This window comes from Zonotrichia leucophrys, chromosome 2 (assembly GCF_028769735.1).
Source record: "Zonotrichia leucophrys gambelii isolate GWCS_2022_RI chromosome 2, RI_Zleu_2.0, whole genome shotgun sequence".
NCBI classification, from domain to species: domain Eukaryota; kingdom Metazoa; phylum Chordata; class Aves; order Passeriformes; family Passerellidae; genus Zonotrichia; species Zonotrichia leucophrys.
The window spans coordinates 106747020-106765922 of NC_088171.1; the positions used below are offsets into that span (position 1 = coordinate 106747020).

The window sequence follows — 18903 nt, forward strand, 5'->3', positions numbered from 1 at the left end:
ATCTGACAAAGGAGAAAATTGCCAAGGAAGGCAGTCAAGGAGAAAGCACTGTCTCTGTGAAACCTTCCTGTCTGTAAAAGACAAATGAACAGCATGGGACTGAATAATGCTTTGTGCCCCAAAAAGCATGAATGGATATTAGTCAGTAAAACCCTTAGCAGATTTCAGTTTTTGAAGAAGTGGCCTTACAGGTGTGATAAATATGGAGCAGATTATCTATCAGCTTTTTTTTCCCAGATTCACATTTTCGAGAGAAAAGTCTGAAAGCATTTGGAGACTTTTGAATTGGGCAAGTTAAGGGAAAGGAAAGGAAGATCCTGGAAAGACTTGTATGAAAGTGCACCAGAAAGTTAAAGGTTGCATTCCCAAGTTGATCAAATGTCTCTTTTCTTTCCAAAGAGTAGGTTAAGAGATTGTGTATTAAAAATAGTATTTTTACTGACTTTTGCATAATTTACTAAGGCTGCTTTTATGGACATTTCTGTGCTTGATTTGTGATTATGTGGCACATATTCCAGCCTCAAAATATATATAATATATGAATAACAGGAAATCTCTGGCTGCAAAACTGCAAAAAAACCCCTCAGGTTCTCAGGCTTGATTCACATTTTCCATTGGGGTAGGTGCAGGTAAATAGTCTGAAGGAAAAAAGTACCAAATACTCCAGGTGACAGGCAGAGCACCAGTAGTACTTTCAGGTGTGTTAAAGTTTGGTTGATGAGCAGGCTGCAGAAAATGTGCAGTGGTAACATGTGCTTAAATGTAATGCCTACAAGCACCTCTTGCTTTTTACTTACCTTTTGTAGATATTGTGTCAGAACCATCATTCTTATTTAGGGGTGAGAGGGTGTGGTACAGAAAAGCAGACTGAGGACAAGAGTAATAACAAGCATTGAGAAGTCTTAAATGAACTTTTTGGAAGAAAATCACAGTAGTGTCTAAGTAAAAAAAATTGCAGAGCATGTTTTAATATCAAGGTTTATTTTCAGGAATTGTGCTGACTTTTCTAGTTACTTGTTCCTATAAAATACAAATATCTTAGTTTTATTCTAGTTTGATTTTGTGATTTGTCTAAGGAAAAATAGATTTTAGTGTGTTAAGGAATAGAAAACACAGGCTTTGAAACATCCATATAATGTCCTCTGGTGTAAATTGTTAGCTTTTAGAAGTTGATTTTTGATTTTTCCTTATTTCTGAGCATGACTTCTTAAAAGCTTTATGAATTCAGAGTAGTGATTGAGAATAAAGAAGGAAAGGGTCCTAAGATTTCAGAAGAGCTCTGGGAAATGCATGTTGTCTTAGGAAGCCAAATTGTCTTGGTAAGCTCTATAGATGCTTAGTTGATGGGTTGGGGTGCTTTTAATTTTAATCTGAAGTCCAGAAATGTAAGACTAGGCTTCTTCTCACATTAGATTTATTAATCCTCTTTATGGTCTTGTAGTTCTGTATACTGCATATTTTATGGGTTGGTCTTTTTTTGTCTTTGTATTATGTCCAAAAGAGATGTCAGTGATACCTACTGAAGGAATTACAAGTGTGCGTATATGTACTTATAAATCTCAAGAGCATCAATTTCAGGTGCAGCCAGGATGTTACACTTGCCAACTCTTAGGATGTTGTAATTATTTTTGTTTGTTCTTTTAAGCAGTAAACAGAAAGTAATTAATTTAAGAATTAACACCAAGAGTAGTAATTCATATTCCAGGATGTTGCCGCAATCCCTGGAGATGATTGAAACTTTAATTATTAATGAATGTCTGAAACATACTTAAATGAGCTTGATGCTGAAGGAGAACTTAGGCAGATGTCAAAACACGTGAGAGATTCATAGAGTTAGAAAGGTGGGTTATAGAAGATTTGAATTTTCAACAAACTGGACTTGTATTTTGCAAGGTGGTTGGTATTTCCTGTGCTGCCCCAGACAGGGCTACAGCATTGCAGACAGTGAGTTGATTGCCAGTAGACATTGTATGGAATAAGTGATTTCTATTTCAGAATGGTTAGGGCTTTAGAAGGCAGTGTATCTTTGAAAAGAACCAAGCATTTAGATTTTTGTTTTCTTTTTTGTCATTTTCCTCAGAAGTGTTGAAGACAGATTCAAAAGCAGAACTTTTGAATTCCTAGCCCAGAAATAAAGTTCTAAACTGATGTTCTTGTATTTTATCTTTTCTCTAAGACTGGGTCCATAGCAGTTACTTTCTGGGAAGGTGTTGGGGTGATGCAGTGTCAGTGGAGTCATGTAGTGGAGAGAATGTGCTGGCGCAGGAGTGAACAAAGTGCACCTGGCTCAGGCTCCCTAACAATTCTGAAAGCAAATACAACTCACCTGTCTTTCTGTGTGGTATATTCCTCTGCCTTGCCAACAAGCATCTTATTTCAATCACTGTTGTACTTTCCAAGTGTACAGTGTTTGTACTGATACAACTGTGGCTCCCTGTGCAGGCGGTTGTATTGTCTTGATGCAATGTGTATTATTTACAGTTAAATCATTCCTTAGCAACTAAACCAGTTTTCCCTGATGAGACAAAGGAGAAAACCTAATAGAATTATTTCAGAGCTTCGTGTGTACCTGGTCTTAAGCTACAATGCTGCAGATTTTTGTAGGAATTTTTGAATTCAGTTATGTTGACGTAGATGGTGAGTTTGCATTTTCAAGGGTTTCTTTTGCTCACATGCTTAGTCAGCAGAGAGGGGCTTAAAAATTCTCCTGTTGTAAATGACAATAAATGTATGTGATAAATACAGGAACAGTATTAAAGCTGGTATAGGCTCTGTTGGAATATATAGTATGTTTAATTAAATACTGATTTTCATTCCACCCCATAATGATTGAGAGGGAGAAGTCCCATCCCAGACTGGGAAAACCAGGTAGTCAAAAGAACTATCATTCTAGTTCTTAGAAAAATGTCAGCTTTTTTTGCTAAGCTGTTGTTAGCTAATGATTTTTTCAAAATGCTTTTTCTCTCATATGCTTTATCTTCTTACATGCCATGCAGCATTTATGAATTCTCTATTAATTGTTGCTTGAAGGGGTTTTTGAGGCATATGGGAAGAGGTGAAAAGTTAACAATAAATGAAATCAAATACTAAAGGGTATCCTCTTGTGCAGAAAGCTAAACTTCATTAGCAGATGCTAAAAATATGATTTTTAAAGGTGAAATGACTAGTTAAAGTGGAAGTGAGAGTGCTTAAAAGCTTACTGCACAAACCCAATGAATTCCACATAGGAGGAATATAGTCACTGATTTTTAAGGTTGAAGGTGGAGACCTGATCTGACCTGGCTGCTGTTACACTATTAAACTCCCCTAATCTAGTTTTCATTAACTACCTATTAGAAGAAATACAAATTTTTCTTCTTTAATATTAAATTATCCAACAAATTTTAAATCTCAGGTGTCTGAGTTTTTTCTTTTTCTTTCACCTTTGTTAGTGTCAAATTAATAGTGCCTTGACCTCATTTCATACTGCTTTGGAACTTGCAACAGACCAAAGGGAGATTCAGCACGTCTGCTTATATGAAATAGGTATGTTGAATGTGTTTACACCATAAACAGCTCACTTTCAAGTTTTGACTAGCAGCTTCAGTAAACAAACTGGAGACTTCTTACTAGGATTTTTAAAAAAGGTTTTCGATTACTGGCCTTTGTCTTGGGTAAATTATGGTCTACTGAATTCTACTTGTTTAGACAAGTAGAATTCAACACTTTTTCATAATAAAATTATCTGCAAGTACAAGGTGATGCAAAATCAAAGAGTAGACTGTGGAATCAAGGGCAAACTGTTGGCCTACTGAGTATGATTTAAAATTAGAAATAAATTCATCTGACTTGTCTATGGATTCATCATTTCTGTGCCAAAAACTAATCGGTTTTGAGGCTTCAGAGTTCACAGTGTCTGTATTTCTTGTTCATTTCCTTCTGTCAATAGCAGGATATGATTAATTTGCATACAAGTCTTTATAGTGGAGAAGATAGGTTGCTTCAAGCTTTAAATGGGATCTTGTCACAGTAGAAAATAATAAGGGAAAAAAAAGTAGCTGTCTAAGTTTCAACATTCTACAAAATGTAGTATTTAAATTTTAAAAATGAGAGCTTTTGGTATATATTTGTGTTCCTGCTCTGAAATGTGGATTCTTTATTTCCTAAGGAATCTTCTAATTCAAAATGTCCCAGTAAATTTAAATTAGATTTTAAATGTATGTCATTTGTTTTTGTTTTTAATTTTCCAGTTACTTTTGTAGTTGTTAAACATGCTCCAGCTCTCATAACAAAACAAACACAACAGAACTGTGTGTTTCAATCATGTTGACACCGAGTTTGAGTTACTGTACTTGCCCTGAAGTTAAATCAGTGTTGCTTTTAGGTTGGTGCAGCATGATAGAGATGAACTTCAAGGACGCCTTTGAATCATTTGAAAGGCTTAAAAATGAATCCAGGTGGTCCCAGTGCTACTATGCTTATTTAACAGCAGGTGAGTAAATCCAGGCTGTTGGGGAAATGGTAAGTCAGTGATGTGGTAAAGTTTTGGCACTGTTTTCTCTTGGGAAACTTGCTGGTGCATGTAGTGCCTTCCACACTGCCTGCTGCACTTGCAGCTTTGTGCCAGGCTTGACTTGGACAATTGTGTTTGTTTCCATAATGAACACCTGCATGCTCATACATGTACCTGCCTGGGTGTACACCCCTCTCCATGCTGATGGAATTATTACCACTTCACAAGCTTGGTGGCATTACTTCCTTTAATGGATGTAAAAAGTAGTACTGAATTTTAATGAGCACAGAGGGTACCTGGGGGAGTTGAACTTACCATGCTGCTCAAATCTTCAGTCTAGATAACTTTCTGGAAGTGAGTGTGTGGAGATTTTTCTCTGTGACAATATGATATCTCATCCTAATTTTTCCTGTTTCATATCCTGGTACTGTTAATGTATTTTTGTTTCTGTTAATGTATTTTTGTTTCTGTATTCTTGCAGTCTGTCAGGGAGCCACTGGTGATGTCAATGGTGCTCAGAATGTGTTCAAGGAAGTTCAAAAGCTTTTCAAGAGAAAAAACAATCAGATTGAACAATTTTCAGTGAAAAAGGTTAGTTTTTGCATAGGCTGGCTTGTTTTAGTACACTGATGACAGTTCAGTTTTTAGTTCAGTATTTTCTTTAGCAGGATGCATCTCTTTTCTGCTGTCCTGCTTCTGTAGAATTTGTGGGAAGGAACAGTGTGGAAAAATAATAGTGTCATTTGAAGGACCTAACAAAGGAAGTGTGAATTAGCTCTTCACTCTACAAGCAAAGTAATTATTACAGATAAAAATACATGATACTGTAGTTGCTTTGGTAATTTTCCTTCTGGCTTTGCCTTTCTTACTCCTTTTTGTCTTGTCTTGTTTGTGAAAGCCTTAGTTGTTTTTGAGAGCTAGGAGTTATCTAGGAAATAGCTCTCAACTGGTGATTTTGCAGATGGTACTGTCTCAGCATCCAGTCAGTTTATGTTGGGACTGTGAAATACGGTAAACCCCAGTCAGGCTGCATACAAGGTGGTTTTAATGTTGATGAATATGTAAGCTCTTAAATTAATTGCAACATTTTAATTTTTAGTCATAAAATCTTTAGGCAAAATTACCGCTGACTTTATTTTCATAAAATTGTTGCGTGACTCTATAAAACAGTTAAAATTAGTGTTTGTGATATATTGTTTGTAAATATCATGTTCCCTCTAAAGAAAAAAATTATGAATCTCCCTTCCTTCTTTCTTGCACTTTGCAGGCAGATAGATTTAGGAAACAAATACCAACCAAAGAGCTCTGTGTCCTGGCGTCCATTGAAGTGTTATACTTATGGAAAGCCCTTCCAAACTGTTCCCTCTCGAACTTACAGCATATGAGTCAAGGTATATATGGCTCCTTGATTTATTTATTTACATTTTAAAATGAGATGTATGATTTTGTGCTTTTGTGTGGAGCAGCTAATTGCAGTAGCATGGACATTTTAACTTATGTGAATGTGTCATAGCAAAATACAGGTGAGTAACAAAAGAATAGTGACCCATTATGACTCTGCCTAATGCTTCATTTTTACAAGTTTTTGGGAGAAGTTGTAACTGCCTGCCGCATATAGCTGTTTGTTAATAATTGTTTGAAATGAAACAGTAGCATGATAGTTACTGTTCCAAGTCACTAAGCAAAATGTAACTCATTTAAACCTAGCAACAAAATAAAAAAAAATTAAAACAATGTATTCATTCCTGCATGTCAGTTTTCTTCTAAGAGGAAATAGTTAGCTTATGAGGTATCTATGACATGATGGGTATTCTGTTTGTCCTGGGACCTTCTTAGTGGTGAGTGGTTGCCTCTTCCTTAGTCTCTGGCTGACTTTGGGTGTCTGCCATGTGAAGCTTATTGTAGCAGTGTGTATCATGAAGTGTTCAGTGCTTCTGACTCCATCCAGCAGTCACTCTTGTTGGCATTCTGCAAACAGTTTCAAGCTGGTTGAAGAGAAGCTCAACGTGACCTGCATTGGCAGCCCATTGGCTGCATCCTGGGCTGCATCAAAAGGAGTGTGGCCAGCAGGTCCAGGAAGGTGATTCTGCCCCTCTGCTCTGGTGAGATCCTACCTGGGAGTGCTGTGTCCAGCTCTGGGGTGCTCAGCACCAGAAAGACATGGACTTGTTGGAGTGGGTCCAGAGGAGGGACACACAGATTATCAGAGGGCTGGAGTACTCTCCTATGAGTTCAGGCTGAGAGGGTTTGGGATGTTCAGCCTAGAGAAGAGCAGCCTTCAGGCAGTCCTTAGAGAACCTTTCAGTTCTTAAAGGGGACCTGCAAGAGCTGGGGAGGGACTTTTTGCAAGGTCAGGGAGTGACAGGACACGAGGGAATGGCTTTAAACAGAAAGAAGGCAGATTTAAATTAGATATTAAGAAGAAATTACTGTGAGGGTGGTGAGGCACTGGAGCATATTGCCCAGGGAAGCTGTGGCTGTCCCAGGCTGGATGTCCCTGTGTGTGTTCCAGGCTTGATAAGGCTCTGTGTAACCTGGTCCAGTGAGAGATGTCCCTGCCTATGGCAGCGGGCTGGAACTAGATGGTCTTTAAGTTACCTTCCAACCCAAACCATTCTAAAATCCTCTGATTATTACTTGCTCATTTAGAAAATAAAACTAAAATTGTCTGCCATGGGTTGCCTTTTTTTTTTTTTTTTTTTTTGTAATCGTGGAATTTTGGGGATATACACAATTTTCACGTTATGCTAGAAAACTCCAGTCTTGAAGTCAAGAGTCAGGACTAGTTGGGGTGTTGATTCCAGTTTGAATTTGAGATAACTTGTCCATTTAAATTACATGATGGCAGTGGATTATAGTCAGATTCCTAGTTGTCTAGTCACAAAGGTAATGGTAGGCTTCAAAATCAGATTTACTTACATCAAAATAAATTTGAGGGTTTTTTTGTTTGCTGTCATTTGCCTTCAGAGTGGTCAGCTTTAGAGGGTGTAAGGAGTTTGTATTCTCTCCTGCACACTCAGAGGCAGTGTAGGTCTCCCTTGTGTAAGCTTCCAGTCAGTGGTTCACATTTTAATGTGAAATAGCAGTATGGCTTCAAATTCAGAGATACATTGCTTGTGAGTTTGACAGTGACAAATATGTCTGCATCAGCCATCCCTGGTTGAAAGTTTTCTGTACAGTGAATGTTGTTTCTGCACCTTGTGTGTATTTCAAAAACATGAATAATAGGTTTTTTCCCACATTTGTTTCCTCTTGTCATGAACAATTGGATTGTAATTTGTTGGGGTGGATTTCCAGGCTTTTCCTCAGGGCTAGAACTCAAAGGAATTAATTTGCATCCACTTGTGTCTCTGTAAGTAAAATGCCAAATAACTTGAGACTTGAGGTAATCCATGCAAGAACTGACAATGCAAATACTTCATGAAGCCACCTTATAGTTATCCATAGGTGGCTTCTTAGGGTTGTGGATTATCTGTGTTGTGAATGGAGAGCTGGTTAAGATCTGGCAGGGTTTATACTTTGAGGCAAAATGTTTAAGGAGCTGCACTGCTCCAGACACAGCAGTTAAGAGATGAAAAGCCCTGTACTCTCTCCTTCCTGGAGTGCTGGGGTGGGCAAGTGCAAATAGCTCCTCATGGAACTCGCCTTGATTTAACAGAGCTGGCACTGATAAAATTGATCAAAATGGAGTCTGATTCATTTAGAAATGGTTCCATGCGTTGTGATTCAGTTTTTCCTGGAAACAGAGCACTACTCAGCTGAGACACAGTCTGTCCCCAGATTGTGGACCAGCTAAGGTCTGGCAAATTAACCTTATCCTCCCATCATCACTGAGATTTGTGATGCCAAAATGCTCTAGGCTGGGTTCTTGACTCCAGTGCAAATTTTTGTGCATCTGTCACTTGGCGTCAGTTTAGAAAAACTCAGGTTTCTTTGAATTGCTTGCCCTGTGCTCCTTCTAACTTGGACTGTGTATTTTTCTTTCAATATGGGGGACTAACCAGTTTCCTGCAACACCAGAATGAGATGATTGTTTTTTAAGTTTACCGTGTAGTGGATATTTCAAAGACCAGTAGAGATCAGTCCTCCTCTTGTGAAGAGAACACACCAACTGCCTTTGACTTCCATTCATTCATTCCTGTTAGGAACTGCTCTCATGAGTGACAGATTTCTTTATAAGGTTCATACAGAATGGGTTGTATTTAAAAGAAAACAACTTACTTGTCTTTCTATTGATGTTACTAGCATCTGCTTTTTCTGGCAAAATTTAAATATCAGACTAAAAGACAATGTAAATCACAGTTATTGTCTAAGAAAGTATTTTGATTCACCTTGCTTACTGGTATCTTTTCATTAAGCTTGTCATGATGTGGATGATTCATCAGCTGCTGGTTTGAGGAATTTACTTCTTGGTGCCATACACAAATGTTTAGGAAATTCTGAAGATGCTGTTCAGGTAAGTAATTAAATGATAATTTCTTCCATTACTCCTATAATTTATAAACTATTCTTTTAACAACAGTGAATACTTTTGAGTAAGCGTGTTAAGCAAGTCATTAGTTTTTCAGTGCTATTGATCATTCTGGTTTCTGAATTCTAACAGAGTTTCTTTTAAAATCTTCTGATTTAATATGTCTTCATTATATCCTGTGCTGTGAAAGTAATTGGCTTTGTTGAATGAACATGGCAGTAGAGTGGTTTGTAGTAGCAAGAGTTAAGGGGAAGCTGGGAAGAATAAGAGAAAAGTTTTTGCTCTGCTAGATGTACTTTGTCCATCAAAGAAAATGATTTTTTTTTTAAAGAATCTTGGAGATTGACTTTTTGAAGGCACAGCTTTGCTGCTTCTTCTCTGGACATGTTAGAGAGAGGAGTTTGATTATTAGCACATACAAAGAATAATTTTGCCACCACTCCAGGTTTTGATCTGTAGATACAACTCTCCTTTTTCTTCTTCAGAATAAAATGCTATTCATATAAGTAGCAAGATGCTGGCTTTAAACCTCTTTCCCCCTGCCTCATTTCTCTCTCACATACCTTAAATAATCTGGGTACTTCATCTTTGATGTCACAGTTTATTAGTATTTTTTCAATATTAAGTTGGAAAACTCTTGAATCAGTCACTGTAATATTTGGTAGAAATCCAAACTAATAGTTTTGTCTTGATACAGTAGTGTTGGTAAAAACATCTAGGAATCTATATCATTGTAAATTTTTAATATATTCTCACTTTAGCTTTGGCTAATTTCTACAGATTAAAGTTGAATGGTGCTACTATATTGTTTGGAAGTAATGACCAGTCAATTTTAATGTACCTCTGCCATCTTTGGTTTCTTTTTTTCCTTTCATTTTTACAGTACTTTCAGCGAGCTGCTAAAGATGAACTCTGCCGTCAAGGCAACTTGTACGTCCAGCCATATGCTTGCTATGAACTTGGCTGTATCCTGTTGGACAATCCAGAGGTAAAAGCATGACCTGTTTTTACACTTACAAAACCTGTGGAAGGGATCAGCATATCACCATGCAAAGAATGGAACAAAGTTTGTAGCTGACTGTGCATATGAAGTTGTAAAAATTTGTTTTATACCTACCATAATGAAACGTACAACTTTGTGAGGGATGGGGATTCAGTCCAAGAAATGGAATGTGTTTTAGGTCACAATGTCTTAGTTTTTTAAAATTGAGAGTGTTCCTGGTGCTGGTGGCAACAAAGGCCTCACCAGAAGGCCTTGGGTAGGCAAGGCTTTCTTGTCTGCAGGTGGTATTTAGTGTGGTAGATGCCTAGGGTCCTTTTCTTGCCCATTTAATATCCTGTTGGGTGCCATTCAAAGTTCACCTGTAATTATCCTCTCCAAATAGAATTTGATGCCTTCCTAAAATAGCAAGTGGTTTTTTAAGTAATTTAAATTCCATTAAAGCTGTTTGTGTGGGCATTTTGACTTCCACCCTGAGTAGTGAGGGTTTTGTTCTTCAGGATGTGGAAGAAAATAATCCACCTGGCTTTCAGATTGCCCAAATGGCTTGGCTGACAGTACATTTAATTGTTCAGGTCTTTGCACATACCCTGCCTCAGAGAATCTTAAACCAGAGCAGCTTGTGCAGCACTCTTGGTGCCATTTCTCTCCTCAAATGTGTAACCCCAGTCCTTGGAGTTTATGCCACCTTGTGTTGTTAATCAGATGGCAGGTTAGGGGGAAGTGGTCATAGGGTAATCACTTGAACTCCCCCTTCACTGTGTGTGGTGTATGAAGTAGTGAGCTGATAGTATCTCATGTTCTTCAGATTCTGTTTCCAGTTGGTTTTGCTGTTGTCACATTTAGTTAAGAGTTGAGCCTTCCCCTTAAAGGGGGAAGGAGAGGAAAATCTTTCAATAAAGACAATTTTCATAACAAAGGACAAAACTAGAAACTAGAAAATGCTTTTAAAACTCATTTTCTTTTTGAAAACCCTGCTGCCCTAAGACTTAGAGCTGGGCTTCAGAACCTGGAAAGAAGGTCTGAGTCCCATAACAGTTGCTGCTGCCTTTCTTTCCACGTTCATGTTTAAATTTGATTATGTCAAGTGTCTCTAAAAAAAACCCTAAAAAATGTGGGTAGTGAAGGCATGTTAAGATTTGAAGAACATGAGAGCACTCCTTCCTTCCTCCTGCCTTACACGCAGTGTGTGCTCTCAGTAGCTGAATGTGCCCCATGCAGGGTGTTTGAGGGCTGAACCAGCCTCAGCTGGAGGAGCTGTGGTAGCGTTTCGTGTATGAAGGATGTGCAGGAGACTCCCTCTCGTGGCACTCAGAAAATGAGGAGGTAAATGATGCTTGGATTCAACAAAGTGGGATGGGGTAGAGAAAAGCAAGAGCTAGAACTAGAGGTGAATGGTTCCTGTTTACACAAAATTTCATTTAGCAGCTGGGGTGTTGTGCTAGAGCTCCATAATGATTAAGAAAGAGAAGGGAATAGGATTTTGTAGTTTCTGTGATTTCACATTTTCTGTAGAAGACTAGAAATACGTAATAGTGCTTCTCCTGGGTGCCTCATTAGTATTTCCAGTTTCCTAATTTGAGAGGGTTTTGTCTGCTCAGTACCTTTTTCAAAGGTAGAGATGCTGCTCGAGTCTCACCAGCTCATTTACTTAAAGTATTTTCTGGAACATTTGTGATGTGTCTCCAATGCAATGTTTGTCTTTTTGTAGACTGTGCCAAGAGGCAAAACCTTACTGCTCCAAGCCAAGGTAAAAACTAAGGCATTTTCTAATTTAATTGTCTAAAATGAAAGGGCATTTGGGAGGCTGTGTTTTCAGGGGACTGGGGAAGGGGGGAGTGGGTGTTGAGTGGCGGTGTCCCTCACCTGTAATCCACAACTCCTGTCATGTGGATGTGCATTAATGTGCATGATACACATTTATGTGTGCTCCATAGGTATGTGCTGCTAGGTCAGCCATCACACTGATCCCACATCGCTGACAGCTCCTGCAAGTGTTAGAACTTTGATCCGTTTTTCAAGCAAGATTTGGCTACAAAACTTTTGAAAATGACAATTCTCCATTCCTTGTCTGTTCCACCTGGTTCCTGCCTTGGGCCTTTTGGGATTTTCTGGAGCTTTTGGATTAGTAGAACCCCTTAAGTGCTCTTCAACTATATGGGCTTCAATCTGCCCTCTTTACCAACTTGGAATTTCTGTAATAATTCCTTTGCTGTGGGTAGTACGGGGATATTGCAACATGCAGTCGCCAGTTCATCTCTTTTCTTTGGACTCTTTTGTAACATGATTTTTAAAGCATTAATAGCAAAATTATCTGTATATCCCAAAGAGAAGGAGGCTAATAGGTGTATATGTGGGATTTTTTCCTTGTTTTTTTCCCCCAGGAGGAATTTACTGGCTATGACTTTGAGAACAGATTGCACGTCCGCATACACGCAGCCTTAGCCTCTCTAAGGGAAGTGGTTCCACAGTGACCATCAGGAAGGCTTGCTATCCTTTCCCACAGTTCCTGCACTTTAGGATGAAGCAGAAGAAAGAGCTGTTGGGAAGTCCAGCTTTTCTTCTGAAAACCACTTGTGCCAGAGACACTTTCCTAGTATGGCTGAGTAAAAACATTACAATTTTAACTAAAGGTAAATCAACCAGGAAGAAGGTTAAGTGACCTTGTGTTTTTAACTCTTCATTTTTTATTTTGTTCAAACCAAGGTGAACACAATTACTTGTAACTCTGTGGGTGAGCCTAAATAAGCACATGATTTACTTCAACAACATTGGCAAGGTTGATTTTTACCTTTTAAAACAGGTCTACATCTAAAATTTGCCAGGAGGAACACTTTTGGTTTGATTAGAATAATGCAATATATGTAATTGGTTTAAATGTTGAAGTTGGAAGTGGTCAGAATACTCCTTTTTCTCCAGGTATTAGCCAGCACACAGGAGGAGGAGGAAAACTGTTTAGCCACAAAAAGTAGATATACTAATTTTTTGTGGCTTTTGCCAGTTACCTCATGATGGCTAATGGTGAATTTTAAACCTCTCACCTCTTTAAGTTCTTTATCCCTTTCCTCCCAACCCAGCTCATATTTGTGATATCAATGATATCAATGTTTAAGTTCTTTGCTTCTGGTACATTCCAGAAAAATCCTTTAACATGCAGCTACGGCTTGGGCAGTTCTTATTTTGGCTCTTACATTCTGAATACCATATTAAGATTTTACATGTTTTTCATTCAAGCTGCTGGATCCTTACAGCATTGACCTTTAAAGGTATTTTAAAAACCCACAAACAAAAAAAAGACAACCCACAAAACTGCTTTAGTAATTACACCAATATTACAATATCTTCAGTCTCTGTATAGTATTTCAAGCCTGTGATGTCAAGTTATTGAAGTACCTCAGAGAGCCTAAAACTTTTTTCATGACCATATAATTTTTAATACTTGGCCATCAGTGTGCTTATCTGTAGCTTTTTTTTTTACTTTTGTCCTTAATGTGTAGTATTTCCTTATGTTTTATATTCAGCTAATATTGTATTCAAGGAAGGTAAATATTTTTTTAAAGAAGCTTATGAATGGAAATCTGACCATAAAGTTAGTTGAATTGTGTTACTTTGCAAAGCTAAGAAAACTGGATATCCTTGGAAATAGTTATCCAAAAGCCTTATCTTTACTTTGGTCAGGTTGCCTTAAACAGTTCCTTAGCTTAAGCTTTTTTTGTTTCTTCTTATCTTTTTGTAGAGCATGTTGCCAAAGTTCTAGACTTTGCCCACACCTAACCTTCATTGATTTGCTTTTGAGGTTACATCTAAAGCAAGACTGATATGGAGGAGAGAAGTAATGTCCTGTTTGGTAGGCCAAATGAAATGGTTGAGACACTTTTATTTCTCTCTAGAAAGACACAGTTCTGCTATGAAAGGCATTCCTAGAGCAGTTTATCACTTCTGTTGCAGTTCCTGAAGGAGAGGAGGAACTCTTTATAAAGCAGTTTTATTTTTGTATAATCTAGGTGTCTTACAGGTAGTACACTGGGATTTTTTTATTCCACTTTGATGGTAATACTGAGTCATAAATGGGTGTTCAACCTTATTTGGTCAATCCAAATAAATATTGACTAGAAAATGATATATTGTATATGTATATAGTGACTGCTTAGAGTTCAAATAATTATTTTAAAAATGGGCTTTAATGTACTTGAAATCTTATTTTGTCCTATCTGACTTTTAATGTTTTTCAATCAGACAGTCTGTTCTGGGTAAATAGCTGGGAATGGTGCAGCTACTGGCAAAATTCTTTTTAAATACACTCCTTAAATATGATGTGAGACTTGGCTGTTCAGGACACAAAGCACCTGCATGCAATTTGTGTTGGGATATTTAGAGTCTGCATACTTGGAGGTAGCTAGAAAATTGTAGTAAATTTACTAAAAGGCCTGTTCTCACCAGGCCAGGAGTGGGTATAGAAAGACATTATATGTTCATGTAACAGTTCAATAACTCTGTGCAAAGTGCAGCTTTCCTGTGGGCTTAGCAAATCATCACAACTGTATGTTTCTGTATTAGTTACTTTTTCCCTCCCCTCTCCTCATAGGAGACCCTCCTACACTATATATGGCAGAATTATTTTTTATGTTAGATTGTGCCTGTGATGAGAAAAAAAACCAATGGTCTTTTGTGTAAACTAGTAAGTTTTTATACTGTGGAACTCGGAGGCATGGTCTAATAGCAATAATGGAATATGCATCTTGCTAAGTAATATATTAAGGCCATCTTTACTGGGACAGGTATTTTTTGTTGATGTTGATGCAGTTTTTATCTCAGTACAACTCATTTCAGATAACTAGAATTTTTAGATGTCACAAGGTGGCATATTTATTGTGATGTACTGTAAATGTTGTTAATTTACAGAACTTGCACTTTTATATTTCTGAGTAAAATTAAAAGAAATGTGGACATGAATTTTGTTCCTTTGCTTCTTGAGTTTGAATTCTAATTGGTAGCCTCCTGAACAAGATAATACAAAGTATTGGGAAAACTTCTGGGATGTTAAGTGACTCTGTAACAAAGTTTTCTACTCAGCAATTACCTCCAGCCTTTTTTCTTCCAGTATAATTGCAGTCTCCTGGATGAGCAAGTGAGTTACTTCATATTGAGCTCAACCATAGAGTGAATGAGCTTTAAGGTACATTTTTAAGATGTCAAATTCACTTGTTCATCACTGAAGAAAAAGAACCACATAAAATTGTATTTGTTGTATTCCTACACCTTTGAGAAGTGTTTCTAATTTACTCTAAAGCAAGCACTTTAATTTCTCTGACTTTGAATGCGTGTTTCATACTCTAGTTATGCTTTATTCCTAAATAAAATTCCCCAAATGCTGTACTGAATTGCTTTTCAGTTTGCAACAATGTGATTGCCTTTCTAACAAATGATTGTACTTGTGTTTAAGAACTGCTGTGTACCTGCTGAAGTCTGAGCAGGTGTTAGGTTGATGTAGGCCTGATCAAACCTTGCAGTGGGGTGGAAGCAGAGTATAGCACTCAGCTCCCCTTTCCAGCAGTCATTATGAAACACCAACAGTGGTAGAAAAAACTTTCATTAGAAGTTATGCAATCCCAAACAAATATTGTTAAAGCTCATCTTGAGTAAATTTATGTTTATCTTTTTATTTTAAGTTGGGAAGTCGGTGGCATCTGTCAGAAACTTTGCAGGCAGCCTAGAACACAAAGGAAAAGTGAAATTTAGGAGTAATAGACTTGTTCAAGTTTATTACTTCACAAAAGTGTGCCATTGTTAGGAGATGGTGAAAAGTGTTCCTGCTCACCTGGCCTCTTCCCCACCCATTTCCTACCACACAGAAATTCAATTTGAGGCACCCTTTCCAGAATTAAATGCTGAATTGTTTCTATATCTGATTACTTTTTTGATGTGCGTTTGGACCCCACAGCTGGACTCACCACAGGTTATCAGGGTAGGTTATATTTCTTCCCTGCCTTTGCTTAGAACCCCTTTGCACAACAGCCCAGGATCTCCACAATCTACTGAACCCCCTGTGTTTTTACCACCAGTCAGAGTCGCCATGGGGACTTGATGTGCAGCTGTCTTAATGTTAGCCCTAATTTTTCCATTGCTGGTTTTTCCAAAATGCTGCTTGTCTTTTGATGTCAGCTATTCCATGATGGTGTTCCAGTCAAGTACTCTGTTAAGCTCAGCAGGACTGGCTGTTGGTCAGTGTTCTTCAGGCATTTCTGGCAAGCTGTGCTTACCTAGAGGAGATGCCCAGGTGGGAGAAGGGAAGAGATTAAAAGGAAAAAAATTACTTGTTTGACTTGAGGATTTGAGAAGGAAAGGAGAAAGAGATTGTCAGAATTTGCTTAGCAAAATAATTTTTGTAATAATGACCTCCCAGTCTTTCACTAAAAGCAATATGTTTACTATATTGAGAAAAGATAGTTGTGCTGCTGGGACATAGACTTCTTCCCAGTTAATGAATGACCTGATCCCTTTTCTGGTAGAAAAATAAAGCTTATCTGGGACCTTGATTTGCTGAACTTCTGCCCAGGCTCTTAGATTTCAACCTTGTCTGGAAGCTGTTACTTTTGCAAAGGGGCAAAAGGTACAAGGCAATGACCTCAGCTGGGCAGGCTGCTCATGGGCTGGCAGGCCCTTCCCTATGGGGCCAAAGGGTGATGTTTGTTAGTAAAGTACCTGGTGTACATTGCTCTTGATGGCTTCCAAAACCAGCATTTAAGTCCCAGCACAGTGAATTAGTTTCCAGACATATTTTTTCCTGTAGCTGCTCTTTAGTTTCAGACACACACAATTTTATGTTAGGTCCTGCAGCCTTTTCAAATATTTATGGAGGTTTATGCTTCAGTTCTGTCACCTCTGGTAATACATTTTTTCTATGGTTTATGACATCTGTACTTAAGCATCTTTGAAGCTTTTGCTGTGCAGAGCTTTGCTGACCTTGAGTTCTGAAAGTTTTCCAGAGAAGCTAATGTGCAAGTTCTCCTCTGCTCTGTATTCAGTGGGGATGGTTTTGAAGTAATCATGGCTACCTTTGCACTCAGGTATGTGTAATACCTTTATCAAGGCATGTTGCTTCCATGTGCTCTCAGTACAGAAATCTAGACTTTGGATTGCTCTCCCTACTCCAAAAAACATGCATTTTCCACTTCTCTCATATATATATTCTTGAAAGATTTTTTCTATAGGAAGCTCTTCTTCCTAGTTTCGCAAGTCATAAAATACAAATATTTAACATTTTAAATATTATCATCTGTGTTGTCACTCTCCAGGACTGAAAAGATAATGTGAGAAGTTTTCTTGAGAAATTACTAAGGATTCAAGAAGCATTATGTGGTGAGTATACATTAGCATACTTTCCTGTGAATGAACTTGAAAGCCATTCAAAATTAGCAGAGTTCTGCTGCAAGTATGTTACTTTTAAAAAGAAGCTGTTACATATTTTCTAAATGCTTTAGCACCAGTGAGTTTTAAATCTTCCGTACTGCTGGAGTTCCCCTCAGGTTTGTGTAGAGATGCAGACATCCAAGAATGCAAGAGCAGGTAGACAGATGATGGTTTTCCATCTGTAGTGAAGGCTGATCTGCAGCAATGTTTGTGGTTAAAGTTTTTATCCCTCAGCAGACTCCTGATCATGCCTTGCCCCTGTGATCTTTCTGTCTTTACAATTCTCCAAAATACAGTGGTAATCTTGAAAATACAGCACTACACAGTGACCTTTCTTGTGCTTGTATGGGAACAGAAAATGATCTTTTGTGTACCTACTAATAATGTGTGCTGGGAAGCAAATGTCACCTGCCCTGATCACCTGGGCAGGTGAGGTTTGTTTCAGGGTTTGCCCTTGCAATCATAAGATTCTGCAGTACAAACAAAGCCTTTATGAAGGAATAACCTGGTTCCTCTTGGGTGTGGCTGAAGAAGTTACAGTCTCCAGCTGTGTCCTCTGAGCCCCTGCCAGAGGCCACCAAGGAACATTGCTGCTCGAGTGCTGTATTTTGCAGTTTGTTCAAATCCCTTGGGTTTTGTATGGCTGTAAGCAAGGGGTGGTCTGTGCACTCAGCCCTTCACCACAGAGGGGTGAGATGTGGCTGCAGCCTTTCTGCTTTCTGCAAGTTGCAGCATTAGAGTGTGTGAGGCTGAGGGAAGAATTGCCCTCATCCTGGGAAGAAATGTCTGGCTTGGCTGCTAGTGAGGGAAACAGGTTTTGGCAAAGGCACTTGCTTAGAAGGGTTCTGCCTGTGCTGGGCATTAGGCAGGTCAGTGGCAGAAAGCAGGAGCAGATTTCATGGTACTGTGGGGAGGGGGAAAAGGCAGCAGCTCATAGGAATGTGTGAATGCTGTGGGCAGATTCAAGATCTTGCACTTGGCCTTGGCTGAACTTCCTGAAGCTTGTTTGGGCCCAGTGCTGCCCATCCCTTTGGATGGCATCGTCTCTCTGGTAAATCAACTGCACCACACTCAGCTTGGTGTCATGTGCAAACGTGCTGAGGGCACACTTGATCCTGCTGTCATTGAAGAGACAGTAACAAGTGTGCTACAGACTTGCTAGCAATAGTTTTGGTCCCAGTACAGAGCCTTGAGGGTGCACTTACTGCTGGTTTGTTTCCACCCTTCTAGCCACTTCCTGATCCATCAAACCCATGTATCTCCAATTTAGCAGCCAGAATGTTGGGAGGGATGGTTAAAGACCTTTCAGAAGTCCAGGTAGATGACAGCTGTAGCTCATCCCTTGTCCACTATGCAGTCACTCCATCATCCAAGGCCACTAGCTCAGTCTGGTACTGTTTGCCCTTGGAGAAACTGCAGCTCATGTTGGCTGTCCTTAACCATCTCTCCATCTTCCATGTTTTGATGTATCTTCTGGGATGATCTGTACCATGGCCTTACCAGGCACAGAGGTAAGGCTGGCTGGTTGGT

The 18903-nt window shown here is 38.7% G+C and overlaps 1 protein-coding gene across 1 annotated transcript in view; it reads left to right on the forward strand.

Annotated features, from left to right (window-relative positions):
• The window catches only part of TTC39C (tetratricopeptide repeat domain 39C), a 37877-nt gene extending 22538 nt beyond the window's left edge, over positions 1-15339 (forward strand). Inside the window, exons 7-14 of the mRNA XM_064705983.1 lie at positions 3432-3525; positions 4364-4471; positions 4974-5083; positions 5760-5883; positions 8851-8948; positions 9847-9951; positions 11675-11713; positions 12348-15339. Of these exons, the coding sequence (XP_064562053.1) occupies positions 3432-3525; positions 4364-4471; positions 4974-5083; positions 5760-5883; positions 8851-8948; positions 9847-9951; positions 11675-11713; positions 12348-12437 (768 nt within the window). The 3' untranslated portion in view covers positions 12438-15339. The remainder of the gene's footprint in view (positions 1-3431; positions 3526-4363; positions 4472-4973; positions 5084-5759; positions 5884-8850; positions 8949-9846; positions 9952-11674; positions 11714-12347) is intronic.
• Positions 15340-18903: the final 3564 nt, after the last annotated feature.